This window comes from Megascapheus bottae, chromosome 6, assembly GCF_031878675.1.
Source record: "Megascapheus bottae isolate mThoBot1 chromosome 6, mThoBot2.hap1, whole genome shotgun sequence".
Classification (NCBI taxonomy): Eukaryota; Metazoa; Chordata; class Mammalia; order Rodentia; family Geomyidae; genus Megascapheus; species Megascapheus bottae.
In genome coordinates, this window is record NC_143514.1 from 80,827,339 (window position 1) to 80,843,215 (window position 15,877).

General features: G+C 45.4%; 1 protein-coding gene across 2 annotated transcripts in view; it reads left to right on the forward strand.

Annotated features, from left to right (window-relative positions):
• Positions 1 to 15,877, forward strand: part of Dnajc11 (DnaJ heat shock protein family (Hsp40) member C11) — a 47,813-nt gene that overhangs the window by 12,732 nt on the left and 19,204 nt on the right. For both annotated transcript variants that reach the window (XM_090335915.1, XM_090335916.1), the window contains exons 2-4: positions 6,645 to 6,774; positions 9,618 to 9,691; positions 14,184 to 14,285. In XM_090335915.1, coding sequence (XP_090192041.1) covers positions 6,645 to 6,774; positions 9,618 to 9,691; positions 14,184 to 14,285 — 306 coding nt within the window. The remainder of the gene's footprint in view (positions 1 to 6,644; positions 6,775 to 9,617; positions 9,692 to 14,183; positions 14,286 to 15,877) is intronic.

The window sequence follows — 15,877 nt, forward strand, 5'->3', positions numbered from 1 at the left end:
GGGAGCCAGAGTTCTAACCCCCACACCATCAGTTGCGGGCACTCTCCTTTCCCTGCTCAGCAGTTTCCTCATCTTCTCCAAAACTCACCTGACCACAGCAGCAAGGACTGATTTTAGAGACTGTTCTGCTGGTATGTGCCTGTTTCATGTTAGTACCATGCTTGTAACTACACTAGCTTTGTATTAAGATTTGAAATAAGAAAGTATGGGTCCTCCAGCATTGTTCTTTTCAAGATTGTTTTGGCCTTTGGGTTCTTCTTGCATTGCCATATGAGCTCCATTCTTGTGAGGGAAAAAAAAACATCATTGGCATTTTGAGAAGGGTTGCGATAAAGCTGTTACCTGCTTTATGTAGTAAGATGTTCAGTCCATGAGTGTAAGCTTTTCATTTGTTTCTTTTTTATTTCCTTTCTGGATTATTCACGGTTGATACATAAAAATGCAAGTGCCTCTGTACATCACCTATATAATCATAGTAAGAAACAAAAAACAAAATGAATAAAATATAAAAATGCAAGTGGTTTTTGTGGACTGACTTCATATTGTATTCTTCTAAATTCAGTTTTTAGTTCTAGTGGGTGTGTGTCTTTATGAGAGTTCTAGCGGTGTGTCTTTATGAGAATGTGTATGTAAGAACAGAGGTGATTTTACTTGTCCCTCTCTAGTTTAAGTGGCTTTATTTCTTTTTCTTGCCCAAGTGCTCTGGCTGTAATTTCCAGTACGATATTGAATAGAAATGGCAAAAACAAGCCAAGCAAGGTGGCTCATGCCTGTAATCCTAGCTACTCAGGAGGCTGAGATCTGTGGATCACAGTTCAAAGCCAGCCCGGGCAATACAAAGCCATGGGACTCTTACTTCCAGTTAGACACTAGAAAATGGGAAGTGGGGCAGTGTCTCAAGGGTAGGGTGGTATCCTTTAGCCTAAATGCTCAGGGACAGCACCCAGGCCCAGGGGTAGGGGGGCAGCCTTGAGCTGAAGAGCTCAGGGACAGCACTTGGGCCAGAGTTCAAGCCTCATGACACCCCCCACCTGGAAAAAGAAGGAAAGAAAGAGAGAAAGAAAGAAAGGTGGCAAAAACAGACATCCATGCCTTGTCCTTGATCCTAGAGGTTTCCTGTCTTTTAACATTGAGTGTGGGCTGGAAGTTTGGCCTAGCGGTAGAGTGCTTGCCTAGCATCCACGAAGACCTGGGTTCAATTCCTCTGTACCACATACACAGGAAAAAGCTGGAACTAGTACTGTGGCCCAAGTGGCAGAGCGCCAGCCTTGAGAAAGGCCAAGGATAGTTCTCAGGCCCTGAGTTCAAGCCCTGGGACTGGCCAAAAAACAAAACAAAACATTGTGTGTGATAGCCATTGTAAACTTGGATGTGATGTTCAGGTCGTTTCCTTCAACTCCCTCATCAGTTAGGGGGATCATGTGGGGCTGTGAACTTGTGCATATTATATTGATTTATGTTGACTATCCAAAAATGATCTCACCTGGTCATGGGGTGGATGTGTGTGTGTGTGTTCCTTTCATTATACTGCTGGATTTTGTTTGCTCATATTTTCTTGGTGATTTTTATATCATTATCCACAACGATATTGATTTATATAATTACTTTCTTGTAAGTGTTCTCTCTGGGCTTTGGAAATGTTTGAGAAGACTTGGTGTTAGTTCCCTTTTTTTAGGAGGAGGGGCCGGTCATGGGACTTAAACCACTGGTGCCCAGCTCTGTCCAGATGTTTTTGTTTATTGTTTTTGCCAGTCCTGGGGCTTGAACTCAGGGCCTGGACATTGGCCTTGGACACTTTCTGCTCAAGACTAGCACTGTGCCATTTCAGCCATGGCACCACTTCCCCTTTTTCTGTGTATGTGGTACCAGGTAATCAAACCCAGGGCTTTGTACATGCTAGTTGAGCACTCTACCACTAGGCCACGCTCCCGACCAGAGATATTTTTTATTTCTATTTTTTCCCCTTACTAATTTTAAGCCTATTTAGATTTTTCTATTTCTTTCTGATGTCCTTCTGGGAAGTACTTTGTTCTTTTTTCTAGTTTCTTGTGTTGGGGTTTTGTTTTTATTTGCTTGCTTTTTTGTGTGTGTGAGTCTTGAGCTCTGGGCCTGGACACTGTCCCTGGACACTGTCCCTGAGCTCTTCTGAGCTCAAAGCTACCACCCTGTCCCTGGAGCCACAGCACCATTCCGATTTTCTAATGGTTAATTGGTTTTTTAGTTCCTGGGCTAGTTTTGAACCATGATCCTCAGATCTCAGCCTCTTGAGTAGCTAGGATTACAGGTGTGAGCCACCATGCCCAGCTCAAGCTATAGCATTTCTTTTTACTTCTTCTTTTTTCTTTTTCAGTCCTGGGGCTTGAACTCAGGGCCTGAGCACTGTCTTTGGGCTTTCTCAAGGCTAGTGCTCTACTACTTGAGCCACAGCACCATTTTCAGCTTCCTCTATCTATGTGGTACCAAGGAATTGAACCCAGGTCTTCATGAAAGGCAAGCAATCTACCATTAGGCCAAACACCTGGTCCCTCAAGCTATAGTATTTCTTTTTACTTCTTCTTCTTCTTTTTTCTTTTTCAGTCCTGGGGCTTGAACTCAGGGCCTGAGCACTGTCTTTGGACTTTCTCAAGGCTAGTGCTCTACTACTTGAGCCACAGCACCATTTTCAGCTTCCTCTATCTATGTGGTACCAAGGAATTGAACCCAGGTCTTCATGGAAAGCAAGCAATCTACTATTAGGCCAAACACCTGGTCCCTCAAGCTATAGCATTTCTTTTTTTTTTTTTTTTTTTGCCAGTCCTGGGCTTGAGCTCAGGGCCTGAGCACTGTCCTTGGACTTTCTCAAGGCTAGAGCTCTACCACTTGAGCCTCAGCACCACTTCTTTTTTCTATGTATGTGGTACCGAGGAATCGAACCCGGGTCTTCATGCATGCTAGGCAAGCACTTTAACCACTAGGCCAAACTCCCGGCCCCGCTATAGCATTTCTTAAATGAGAGTTGAGTTGCTGACTTGACCCTTTTCTGTTGCTGCTGCTGTTTTGTGGCACTGAGAATGCAAGGCCTGGTGTGTGCCATGCCTGCTAGACAATAAGCCTCCCATTTTCCTGGGGTTCCTACGAGTATCTGTAGCTGTACTCTTACTCTTAATAATGCCCTCTGATTCACTCAGCAATTTCTTTTTTTTTTTTTTCCAGTCCTGGGCTTGAGCGCAGGGCCTTGGACTTGGACTTTCTCAAGGATAGAGCTCTAGCCACTAAAGCCTCAGCACCACTTCCGGCTTTTTTGTATGTATGTGGTACCAAGGAATCGAGCCTGGTCTTCATGCATGCTAGGCAAGCACTCCCAGCCCTTACTCAGCAACTTCTGATGTGGCATGTTTTTGTTTTCATTTGTCTATAAGTATTTATAAGGGATTTTTTAAAAACTTCTTCAAATTTGTGGATTTTTTAGTCTCCTGTACTTACTTCATGCTGTGTAATAAGCATGATGCTTTATATGGTGTGAATCCTTTAAAAATCTATTGAGAATTAACAATATGGACTGTCCCATGGAAATACAACCAGATGATTAAGATGATAAAGCTTTTCAGATTGTACCTCTTAATTTTATTATAGAAATTTAGAGAAAAAAATAAAGAAATTTAGAAATAAGTACATAACTTTAGGTATCATTCTTAATGATATCTCATTACATCTTGGGATGATATCACTATATTTATGATAGTAAAAGAGGTTATCGTGTATGAAATATCGAACCAGTGACCTTAGCTATTCATTTGTGATGAAGAGCCCAATCTAACCTTTTATTGAATGTGATATTTATTAAAAATGAAACTTCTCATTTCCATTTCTTAATCAATAACACATTAAGCCGTTTATTCATATGATGGAAGGAGGCCTTACAGACTGAACATGCTACTCTGCAGTGATCTAGTTTAATTTTAATAACTAGGAAATACCAGTGTAGCCTAGAGTCAGTCAAATCTACCAGTATTTTTTTTTTTTTTTGCCATCCCAGGCATAAAAGTCCATGAGACTCGTATCTCCAATTAATCCCCAGAAAACTGTAAGTGGCGCTGTGACTCAAGTGGTAGAGCACTAGCCTTGAGCTGAAAAACTCTGGGACAAGTCCCAGAGTTCAAGTCCCATAACTGATCAAAAAAAAAGAAGAAAATTCCTTAAGACTTTTAACTTTAATAGATATGCAAGGAACTAGAGGTGCAATCCAAGTGGTAGAGTGCAGCCTTGAGCAAAAAGCTCAGGGACATCACCTAGGCCCTGAATTCAAGCCTTAGTACTGGCACAAAGTGAGAGGAGGGGGGCAGAGACCCCTCTCCAGAGCTTCAATATTCACAAACAGGACTTGATAAAGGTGTGTACCTGCTCTCCAAACACCAGGGCCAGGCCCTCTCCCAGTTTCAGGATTTGCAGACAAAGGGATGTTGGACTTGAGGTGACAGTCATAGGTCCGTGGTTGCTTCCCTGCTGCCAAGTTCTCGCCCGGGAATCAGCTGGCGTAGTACACCTCACAGCTTGCACTTCTTGCTGCATATTGGGCACTGGTCTGTGAAGCAGTTTATAGTCTGTCTTCTTTCATTCCCCACCATCCCTCTCTGAGAGAATTCCCCCTTTTAGAGAGAGAGAGAAAGTTAAGGCTGGAACACTCCACTTGCCCAGCCTCACAAAGGTGGAAGTCAGACACAGGACCCTTGACTCCAGAGCCTGTGCTCTTAACCGCTGAAATGACACTTCTAGTGGAGCCACAGAGTAAATCACACAGATAACCAGGCAGGCCATCAGCTCACGATTGCTTAACAGTGCTGCTCCCAAAGAAGAAGCTATAAGAATCAGAAGAAGCAGGGCACAGATCACCTAATGCTGGCAAAGGATATTCAGTTCCCAGATCTTTGACCCTGTTCCATGGAGCAGTGCACCAACACCTTCACAGAGCTCCTGATTAAACCAGCAGCAGTGCTAGCAAGCATGTCTGTCCAGCAGGCAAGCAGAGCTCTCTGAGGCCTGGCCTGAAGGACAGGCTGTCTGGCTTGGGTCTAGCCACCACTTTTGTGACTCACAGACTCACATTAGACTCCCTGAGGTAAGGAAATGGCCACCTCTCTTCCCAGGGCCTTTCAACACCTAGAGAAGAAGCTGGTAGCCTTTATGGTTCCCCTCTTTGGCGTTCGTCAGAGTTCTTTTAGAATCTGTATTAAACATGCACCAATTGCCAGGTCTTTAGCATCTGTAGTTAATAATCGTTCTGTAGAAAATATGCAAACATCATGCCAAAAAATATTACCAAAGCACAATAGAAACATGGGGCTTGAACTTGGCCTGGGTGCTGTCCCTGAGCTCTTCACCTGAAGGCTACCGTACCCTGTCCTTGAGCCAAGCCCCGCTTCCTGTTTTCTAGAGGTTAATTGGAGATAAGAGTCTCGGGTCCTTTTTGTGCCCTGACTGGCTTTGAACCTTGATCTTCAGATCTCAGCCTCCTGAGTAGCTAAGATTACAGGGGTGAGCCACTGCGCCTGGCTTAGAAATTTATCTTTTGTGGGTGAAAATAGTTACCAGTTCTGGCATTGGTTTTGAAAAAATGTGAGAATTATGCAATGATGCAGTATAGTGTTTTCCTTTGTAACTTTGGCCCTAGACCTGCTGTGTCCATGAGTTTGTGAGGCTCCCTGTTCCCAGCAGAGTACCCTCGGCCTTGTAGTCGACCTGGTAACTTAGGCCACGTTGGCCCAGACGGCTGATTTCTCATGCCCTCTGCCATGTTGTCATCCTGTGACTCAGAGGCATGCTTCACTTGTCAAATGAATGCTCCCCAAATGAAGTGTTTCTTAACAGATATGTGAGTAGTGTTGCCCCCTCCCCCGCAACATGACCTCTGCTGGTTTTGGAGTTGACACTAACTTCCCACAGAAAACCTATAGACCAGCCACATAGACTGGCTAACATTCTAGGGCCACTGAGAGAGGCTGGATGTGGAGGCCCGGGAGATGGGGGGTCAACACAGGCCACAGCATGAGAGCCCGGCGTTCACAGCGTCTCCTGCACAGCCGTGTTGTCTCCCAGGAGCATGAGGAGTTGTCTGCACCGGGAAGGAGGCTTCTGGGTAAAGGCTCTACTCATTCTTGGTTATTGAAGATTAATAAAGCATTTCTGCTACTTTTAGAATTAGAAGCTGACTTAGTAGTGGTGTGTGTTTTACAATTAAATCTGTCATAGTTTTTTAAAAATCAACAAAGCATAACTTATTAAATGAGTGTGGTTTCTGTGTAATAACACATAAATATATTCTTTCTGAATATATTCTCCAGTATGACCAACTAGAAATATCTTGAGTTAAGGAGTGAGCATGTGTCTGAGGAATTATAGTTGCAGTTCAGAGTACAGAGCCGGCACTCAGACAGAAGCCCTCATCCTCATCTGATAGTAGCCTTCCTAGCCAAGTAGTCACTATCAGTGTGCATAATTGATCACTTTCTTAATTGTGGAAAAAAGTGGTATTGAGGTAGTAAACCATAATTTCTTTGTGTCCTGTTTGCAGAGACCAAACATGTTAAAATGTGGCCGACAGGTTCCCATTTCAAGGCTGATTCTGATCATGATAATGTTAAGTACTATTGATTGTTCTTTTTCTTTAGGCTTCTTCTGAAGAGCTCAAAGCTGCCTACCGGAGGCTCTGTATGCTTTACCACCCAGACAAGCATCGAGACCCAGATCTCAAATCACAAGCAGAACGACTGTTTAACCTTGTCCACCAGGCTTATGAAGGTCAGTGAGGGCTTGGCTCCAAGAAACACCCTCCAACAGATGTTCGATTTTTAAGAGACTTGATTTGTGGAGCCTAGCAAAGGAGAGCCCTTAGAGGTGTATTAAAGAGGTGGTTAGGTTAGTACTTTTTACTGACGGGGCCCTTTGAAAGAGTAGTGTTCTGCTTTAGAAATCAATATGTGTCCAGTAAGTAGAAAATGAAAGTCCAGGTGAAGTAATGGACCCACGTCTGAATTGCAGGGGAACACTGGGTTCTGAATCGCTTACTAGTGCCTTCTAAAGGGAACTTGTGGAGGGGAAGGCTGATTGCTGCAGGAAGCTCTCTTTGTTCTCACTTTTTTTAAGAAACTACAAGGACATTTTTTTCATCTGAAAGCAATTTTATTGGTTCAGTAGCATTCAGAGAAAGATCGGTTCCAACAAGAAAGCAGGTGATGCTAAGAAGGATGAAAAGAAATAGATCCAAGTCATTCAGACCTCTGTACTTGTAGCTATGTATAACAAAAAAAAAAGATCTGTGATACATTCATTATGAAATATTCAAGTCACTAATGGGTTCAGCTCAGTGTTTCTCTGTGGGGACATGGAAAGTTCTGAAAATAGACTGATGGCCACACAGCAGTGAGGCTGGTGCTTAAGGCTATTGAATTGTGTACTTTAATGCTTAAAATGGTGAGTCTTAAGTTATATATATTTTGCCATTATTTTAAAAATAAAAACTGAAAGATCACTCTTAGGATATGTATCAAGTAAGATAAATTACTTCAGAAAGCTTTGATAATCTCTGCTCCTTAGGGATCAAAAATTAGATAATATATTTCTTTACAAAATAATAAAGACTTCTGAATGTAGACACAATAGCACATAGAGTTTCCCCAACAAATTAGTTTTATTGTTTTGATTTTGGTTTTGGTTGTGGGGCTTGAACTCTGGGCTTGGGCACTTTCCCTGAGCTCTTCAGCTCAAGACTACTGCCCTACGATGGTGAGTCAAAGCACCACTTCCTGTTTCCTGGTGGTTAATTGGAGATAAGCCTAGGCTGGCTTTGAACTGTGATCCTCAGACCTCAGCCTCCTGAATAGGCAGGATGACAGGTGTGAGCCACCAATGCCCAGCCAAACTAGATTTTAATGATGAGCAAAATCAGGCCCCTGGTGCATGCTAAATACAAGTGGCAGATACTTCTGACCATTTTTGTAGTAGATGTTGCCAAAGCCTGTTCTTTTATTGTATGATCCTGTCTGACCTATCCATATAGTTGGCTCATATAATTTTGGAGGTCTGAGACAAGTTAATGGGAGGCCTGCTGGTGTTTGTGAAAGTGCAGAGGCAGACCTGACTTGAAGGAAGACAGAAATGAACAGTGAATACACACCTCCCATTAAATCCTAGAGACAAGCTCAAGAAGTCGGGTTCATGTTTTCAGCGGTCTGCTTTTCTTTCTTCCCCATTACACTTAAATATAGACAGACTTGTTTACATTGTTTTAGACCTGAAAAATATGTTTGAAAAGTCCAAGGACAGCCCTCAGGCCCTGAGCTCAAGCCCCATGACTGCCCCCCCCCCCAAAAAAAAATAAAAACTGTTCAAACTCTCAGGAGAGAGAATAGATGCAAAGGTCCTGAACAGACTTGGCAGAGTGGAGGAGGGACTTCACAACGGGTGACTTTGCCAGTGTTCAAGTTCTGCTTAGGCAGCCTTGAATCTGCTCCTGTGTAATTCAGGTGATGGGCCAGCATTGTGGGAGCATCTGTGTCTTTTAAGATGGCTTACAGTGCATGGAGCCCACGGTCCTGGGAAAGGAGACCTGATAGACTTAGTGCACCCAGTTCTACCACCTTCTACCTCTGCCCTTGCTCAGGGCAGCCCCAGCAGTGCAGCATCAGGAAGGTCACAACCTCCAAGGTCCACAAGAGCCTCCATCAGGAGGCCCCAGGGGACAGGCCATTGTCTGTGGACAGCAGCTGACAGCTACTATTTGTGACTTAGCATTTGCTGTGCCTTTTACAAAGTGAGACACCATCTGCTTAAAAAACACAGACACGTCCTGTTTGTTGATTGAATTGGTAGGAAGAATGTTTTAAGCAATGCAATCTCTGAGCGGAGTGTCTGTAACCCTAGCTACTCAAGAAGCTGAGATCTGAGGATCAAGGTTCAAAGCCAGCCCGAGCACAAAAGGACCTGAGACTCGTACCTCCAATTAAACTTCTAGAAAAAGAGTAGTGGGGTTTAGGGTTTGGCTCAAGGGTAGGGTGGTAGCCTTGGGCTGAAGAGCTCAGGGACAGCGCCCAGGCCGAGTTCAAGCCCCATCACCCACAAAGAGGGAGAAGGAGAGAGATACAGTCTCTGGAAAATGGAGCAAACTCTTAAGCTTGTATTATAATATACTTAGGTATGTGTATGAATTAACCAATGACATGGGAATTGCAAAGGATAAACCAAGAAAAAGCTTTAGAAATAAAGAAGGGTGCACCAAAACATGCCTTAGAATTTACTAGTCCTCTCCAGACAAATAATTGTCAGACTGGATTAGCAAGAGGAATAATCTCCGACAGTCTAGTGTCCTTCATGTGCTGTTCTAGAAGCAGCCACCTTTAGCACAGCATCCTGTGCCACACACCTCGTTCCCTAGGACCAAGGAAAGCTTGGACCCCGGGGACATAGTAGCCTCTTTACACACTTCCTAGGATGTATTGGGAAAAGAAATTCGGAAAGATCTGAGGGAGATGAAGAGGCAGATTGTAGTTAGATAGGGAAAGGTAGATAGACCTACCTAATGACTTTCTAAAGGACTAGAAAGTGACTTCTGCACCTGGTAACCATGTCTGACCTTCTACTTGCAGTGCTTAGTGACCCCCAAACCAGAGCCATCTATGACATATATGGAAAGAAAGGACTGGAGATGGAAGGATGGGAGGTAAGAGAAACTGCGTCTGGTGGCCCAGAAGAGTCAGAAATGCCTTTAAAGCATCCCTTCCCAGCGACCCGGCACCCATCAAACTGTGAGAGAGTATTTCAGACAGAGTCCCCCTCCTTGCCTCTTGCCAGTCCTGGGGCTTTAACTCAGGGCCTGGGCACTGTCCTTGGGCTTTCTCAAGGCTAGAGCTCTACCTGGCAGAGCAGCTCTACCTCTTGAGTCACAGCACCACTTCCAGCTTTTGTATGTATGTGGTACCAAGGAATCGAACCCAGGTCTTCGTGCATGCTAGGTAAGCACTCTACCACTAGGGTAAATTCCGGGCCCTTCCTTGCCTTTTATCTGAGGTTCTGAGGTTGAGTTCTAGACTTGTAACTCTGGAACTTGTATGGCTTGTTCTTAGCTTCCTAACATGTCCAATGAAAGGAAAAGGGTGCCAGCACCAGCAGTGTGGAAAGGGCAGGAGCCAATGAGAGGGGGGGAGCACAGAGCTGTCTGCACACAATGTTTTCTACTGTCTCCACCTTCACCATGAATACAGTGCTCAGGGAAGGTCTAAAAATGCTAGGTTACATTGTGTAAAACTGCCCTGCCAGGTACAACACACTACATAGATTAGACTGTTAACATTGGACCTGTGAAACAGGTCTCCCTGGGAAGCCATATCTGTTTGCTCTGCCCTGCCTCTGGCTGTTGCAAGTCTTCTGAATGGAAGAGGTTAGAATCAAGTTGTAAAGCTCCAAATTGCTACAAGAATCGATGTTGGTGCTTGTGTGTACATCTCACCTGTAACTATGTTCTGATCACCCCAGAGTGAATTGAAGTTGCTATCATTTAAAACTTGGGGCACCGGGCACTGGTGACTCAATCACACATGGAATCCTAGCTACTCGGGAGGGTGAGATTTGAGGTCACGGTTGGTTGAAGTCAATGCTGGCAGAAAAGTCCCACAAGACTGCCAGTCTTGGGACTTGAACTCGGGGCCTGGGCTTAGTGCCTGAGCCTCTTTCTGTGCTCAAGTCTAGCACCATACCACTTGAGCCACAGCACCAATTCCAGCTTTTTCTGTCTATGTGGTAATATTAAGGAATTGAACCAGGGCTTCATGCCTGATAAGCAAGCTCTCTGCCACTGAGCCACATTCCCAGTCAAGTTCCTTTGCTTTTTTTTTTTTTTTTTTTTTTGGCTAGTTCTGAGGCTTGAACTCATAGCCTGAGTGGGTACTTTCTGAGTTTTTTTTTTTTTTTCTCTCAAAGCTATTACTCTATTACTCTTACCACTTGAGTCATAATACCACTTCCAGCTTTTTCTGTGTATGTGGTACCAGGACTTCATGCATACTAGGCAAACATTCTATCACTAAGCTATATCCCAGCCCCAGTTTCTTTGCTTTATGTGTGTGTATGTGGGGTGGGGAGGTTGGTCATTGGGCTTGAACTCAGGGCATAGGCATTGTCTCTGAGTTTCTTTGGTCAAGGCTAACACACTAATACTTGAGCCATAGCTCCACTTCTGGCTATTAGAGGTAAGAGTCTCGCAGACTTTCCTATCTTGGTTGCCTTCAAACCATGATCCTCAGGTCTCAGCCTCCTGAGTAGCTAGGATGACAGGTAGGAGCCACCACACCCAACTCAAAAACCTCTGAGACACCAGTTCCTAGCTGTCTCTTAGATTTGACTGATGTTTCGTGATTACAGAACATTCAGGGGAGCTGGTGTAAAGAGTATACCAGAGGGTTGGGAGTTTGGCCTAGTGGTAGTGTGCTTGCCTAGCCATGCATAAGACCAGGGTTCGATTCCTCAGTACCACATACATAGACAAGCTGGAAGTGTTGCTGTGGTTCAATTCAAGTGGCAGAGCACTAGCCCTGCGCAAAAACCCAAGGACAGTGCTCGGGCCCTGAGTTAAAGCCCCAGGACTGGCAAGAGGCAAGCAAGAAGAAAGAAGGAAGGGAGGGAAGGAGGCAGAGGAGGGGAGGGGAGAGTAAACTTTCTGTACTGTCTTGGCAGTGTTTTAAGTTGTGAATACTTTTCTAAGATGATTCCAGAATGAGAGGTGGTGCGCCTCAGGACTCTGGGGTGGGGAGCCGGACTCCCACGCTGCCCAGGCTCCTGTTTGCACCTGCCCTGGCAGCAGTGGATCTCTGCAGGGCTTCCCGTGTCCACACCCATCACAGGAGCTTGAGGTTCTTACACAAAGGAGAATGTCACGAGTTGGAAGTTTTAACCTTATTTTATAGTACTCCCTAGACACTACGTTGAAAATGAACTATGCAACTTGTGGCTGAGGACAGGAGGAAAAAGGAGAGTGCTAGAGAAGGAAGGAGGCACTGGTGCTTCACACTGCAGTCCTAGCAGCTCAGGAGGCTGAGATCCAAGGATCAAAGTTCAAAGCCAGCCCCAAGCAGGAAAGTGTGTGAGACTCTTATCTCCAACTAGCCACCAGAAAACTGAGGTGGCACTGTAGCTCAAAGTGGTAGAGGACTAGCTTTGAATCAAAAAGCCCATGGATGGCACCCAGGCTCTGAGTTCAAGCCCCGTGACTAACAAAAAGAAATTTACTTACTACCTCACTTCTGAAATATGACCGCTTTGTATATCACCTTTATAGTAACACGTTAATTATTTTTTTATTTATTTTAGTTCATTACAACAGGATAAAGTAGGGTAAAATGGGAGAGGGAGAGACATTTTCTGCTTCCCACCCAAGAAATGGGAGTAAAGACTCAAATAGCTGTTCTTATCTAGGGTTCTGAGGCTTCACAGTTTCTGAGCTGGGAGATCACATGGTGGTCACTTGGTCTAGCAACCCAAGACCATTAGAAAAAACGGGTTCACAGTGGCTTGAGGTAGCCCAGGTAGGGGCTGTTTATCATGGATACAGGTGTAGGACAGTCTCCTTGCCTGCAGACCCACATCCATCAGTGAGGAGCATGTGCTTCCTCACATCTGGAGGACAGGGCACATGCACAGACTCGGCGGCCTCCCTGTTCCTGTCACATCCAAAAGGAGGGCTGGGAGGGGAGCTTGCTGCTCTGGCTTTTCAGCTTACTAATGCCTCAGTCTGACCCGTTAATTATTATTTTTACCCTTCCTGCCAGTGTACCAGTTCTGTCCTAGGTAGCATCAGTGAGCCCCACACTTGTGTGTTTGCACACTACATATGGTGCACACAGCTCAGGCATGCGTAGTGTTTCCTCAGCACACAGTGCACAAGAGTGCTGGGTTCTTGGACCCTCACCACTCATACAAGGGGCTCACAGCCATCCCTGCCCTAGCCCCTCAGCATGGTACCCTCTGTTAGAGAAGCAGCAGATAATCTCAGACAGCAGAAGCCTGTGGGAGCCACCTGCCAGCAAGTATCCCTGCTACTCTGCGGACCAGCGTTCTGGCAGGGTAGTGGGGTTGTCAAAATGGTGTAGAGTATGACTAGAAATGGAATGGTCTGGCACCTCTGGATTCTTGTGCTCCATAGCCTATCACAGTGCATCATAGAAAAAGTAATTTACACAGAAGTTCTATTTCTCAGCCACACACTCCATTCTCCTAGGCTAGGTGTTGCTCCTGTTAACAAAAACAGCGCATGCATATAGGGAACTCTTGAAAGTCACATGGTGTACTTTGTTCCTTTGGTGAGACCTACAGTAACCATGCATTTCTGGGGTTGGTTTAGTTAATTAATGCTAATAGTGAGGCTTGAACTCAGGCCAGCCTTGGGACCTGCCTCTTTTTCACTCAAGGTTAAGGTTGATGCTTTACCATTTGAGCCACACCTTCACTTCTGGCTTTTTGGTAGTTAAAGAGTCTCCTAGAGTTTCTTTCCCCGGGCTGGCTTCAAATAAGCTTCCTGAGAGTTAGGATTACAGGAGTGAACCACTTAGTACCCAGCTAGCTTCCGCCTTTGAAATATCCACTAGATTATCTTCCTTTCATGGTAAGCTCTGGTGGAATGCCCTTGATTCTCACACAGACTTACATTGTTGCTCATCCCTGAGTTTTCGTGCCTTGTATTTGGTCCCAGAGGGTTGTTAGACCAACACGTTCCATGCTATGGTTCATGTCCTCTCATAGTAGGAAGGGCAGTGATTCTAGAACACTCAGCTCTCACAGCCAGATTCTCTGATCCAACAAGCCCAGGCCACACGCAGTGACACCTAAGCATGGCTGTGAACATTTGTGACCTAGGACTCCTTAGGAAATTGGAACTGGGTGGTTTTCTTGGTAAGACTCCTGCAGTCTCAGACAAGTTACAAAAATAAAAGAACATCAAAGTCACTGGAGAGCCAAGGAAAAGCACAGATTAGAAGGGCCGGGCTTCCCACACTCAAATCTCCAGGCTGGAGGTAGCTATATTATCCAGCTCTCTGATCTTCTAGGAAGTGGGGAGAAAAGCAGAGCCAGGCCCCAGGATGCTTGCTTGTGCAGACAGCCATGTGTGTTTGTGTAGTCTTCACTTTCTGGTCCTCAACTGTCTCCCTCAATTCTGCCTACAGGTTGTGGAAAGGCGAAGAACTCCAGCTGAGATCAGAGAAGAGTTTGAGCGGCTACAGCGAGAGCGGGAAGAGAGGAGGTTGCAACAGCGAACCAACCCCAAGGTAGCCAGAGCCATTCTGAGAGTGGGATTTGAAAGCTTTACTGTGAGAACTGGGGTGGAGAAGGGGGATTATTGGGGTAGCAATATACAAAGCAATATACAGACCTCACTTATTGTATCTCAAAGCAACACCATTGTGGAAAGTATCTCTATGAAGATTGAGTGGCAGTCAGTCCCCTGTGCAATGTTCTTTCCCGTCCACTTGCTGGGGAAGTTGGTCTGAGTGTGTCCCAGCCGTGTGGCAAATAGGACATCTTGGTCAGTTTGAGGTGCCAGCTGTGTTAAATGGCTCCCTGGTGGTGGCTGGTTTACTGGTCTCTGTGTTGTGTGGGGCGGGATGGCCCTCAGACAGCCTGTTAGTCTTGATAAGGAATGCCCTGTGCCTCCAGTTCTCCCATCACCTCTTCTGTGTCAGCTCAGCAGTGCTGTTGACAGGAGGGGAAGCCAGCTAAGGTAATAAGAAGCATCATTACTTTAAGTCTTCTAGAAAGAACAGTGGCAGCTTAAACTGAGACACACAGTAAGATAACCTAGGATCATGTTCATTCCACAAGACCCCGGGAGTGTCTAAAGGAACATGTGTCAAAACAGTATACTTATTGGAATCCTGCATCTCAGAGTGTGTACAGTGGTCTCCGTATCCCTGAGGACCAGTATATAGTGCCTGCACCCGGGTGTAGGTTACTTGAGTGAGTGATGTGTGAACGGTCATGCCATGGGGAGAAGAAACTGCAGAGCATGCTGAGATGGGAGAGAGCTTGCCCCAAGACCCCTCACATGGTAGACAGGAGTCCAGCCTCACCTGACACTCCTAGAGTACCAGGTTCCCCATTTCTTGAGCCTATGGATGTTGGGTTGTAACTCTGCCAAATGCTGTCTGACCTGAGATGGATTCCTCCATATCACCTGTCCCGTGTGCTTTTGTCATCCCTCTGTCTCTTGTTCACCTGTCCTCTGTGCGCTTTTGTTAACCCTCTGTCTCTTGTTCACCTGTCCTCTGTACGATTTTGTCAACCTTCTGTCTTAGTCACTTGTCCTCTGCGCTTTTGTCACTCCTCTGTCTTAGTCACCTGTTCTCTGATGTCTTTGTTACTCCTCTGTCTTTTGGGAGAGGAAGCTCTCAAGAGAACACTGAGATACACATGTGTGTTTAATCCCATCTGCCAAACAAAGGAATCTGAATGTCTTTATTAAAGACATTAGAGTTGGGAGTGTGGCTTAGTGGTAGAGTGCTTGTATAGCATGCACAAACACCTGGGTTTGATTCCTCCATACCATGTAAACAGAAAAGGCCAGAAGTGGTCCTGTGGTTCAAGTGGTAGAGTGCTAGCCTTGAACCAAAGATGCTCAGGGACAGTGCCTAGGCCCTGAGTTTAAGCCCCAGGATTGGCAAGAGGGGTGGGGAGGGAGAGAGAATATTGTGTTGGGGCGGGGAGGGGGCGTGGCCTAGTGGTAGAGTGCTTTCCTGGCATATATGAAGATTGGGGTTCAATTCCTCAGTACCACATACATAGAAAAGCTAGAGGTGGTGCTGTGGCTCAAGTGGCAGAGCACTAGCCTTGAGCCAAAAGTGTCCAAGGACAGTGCTCAGGC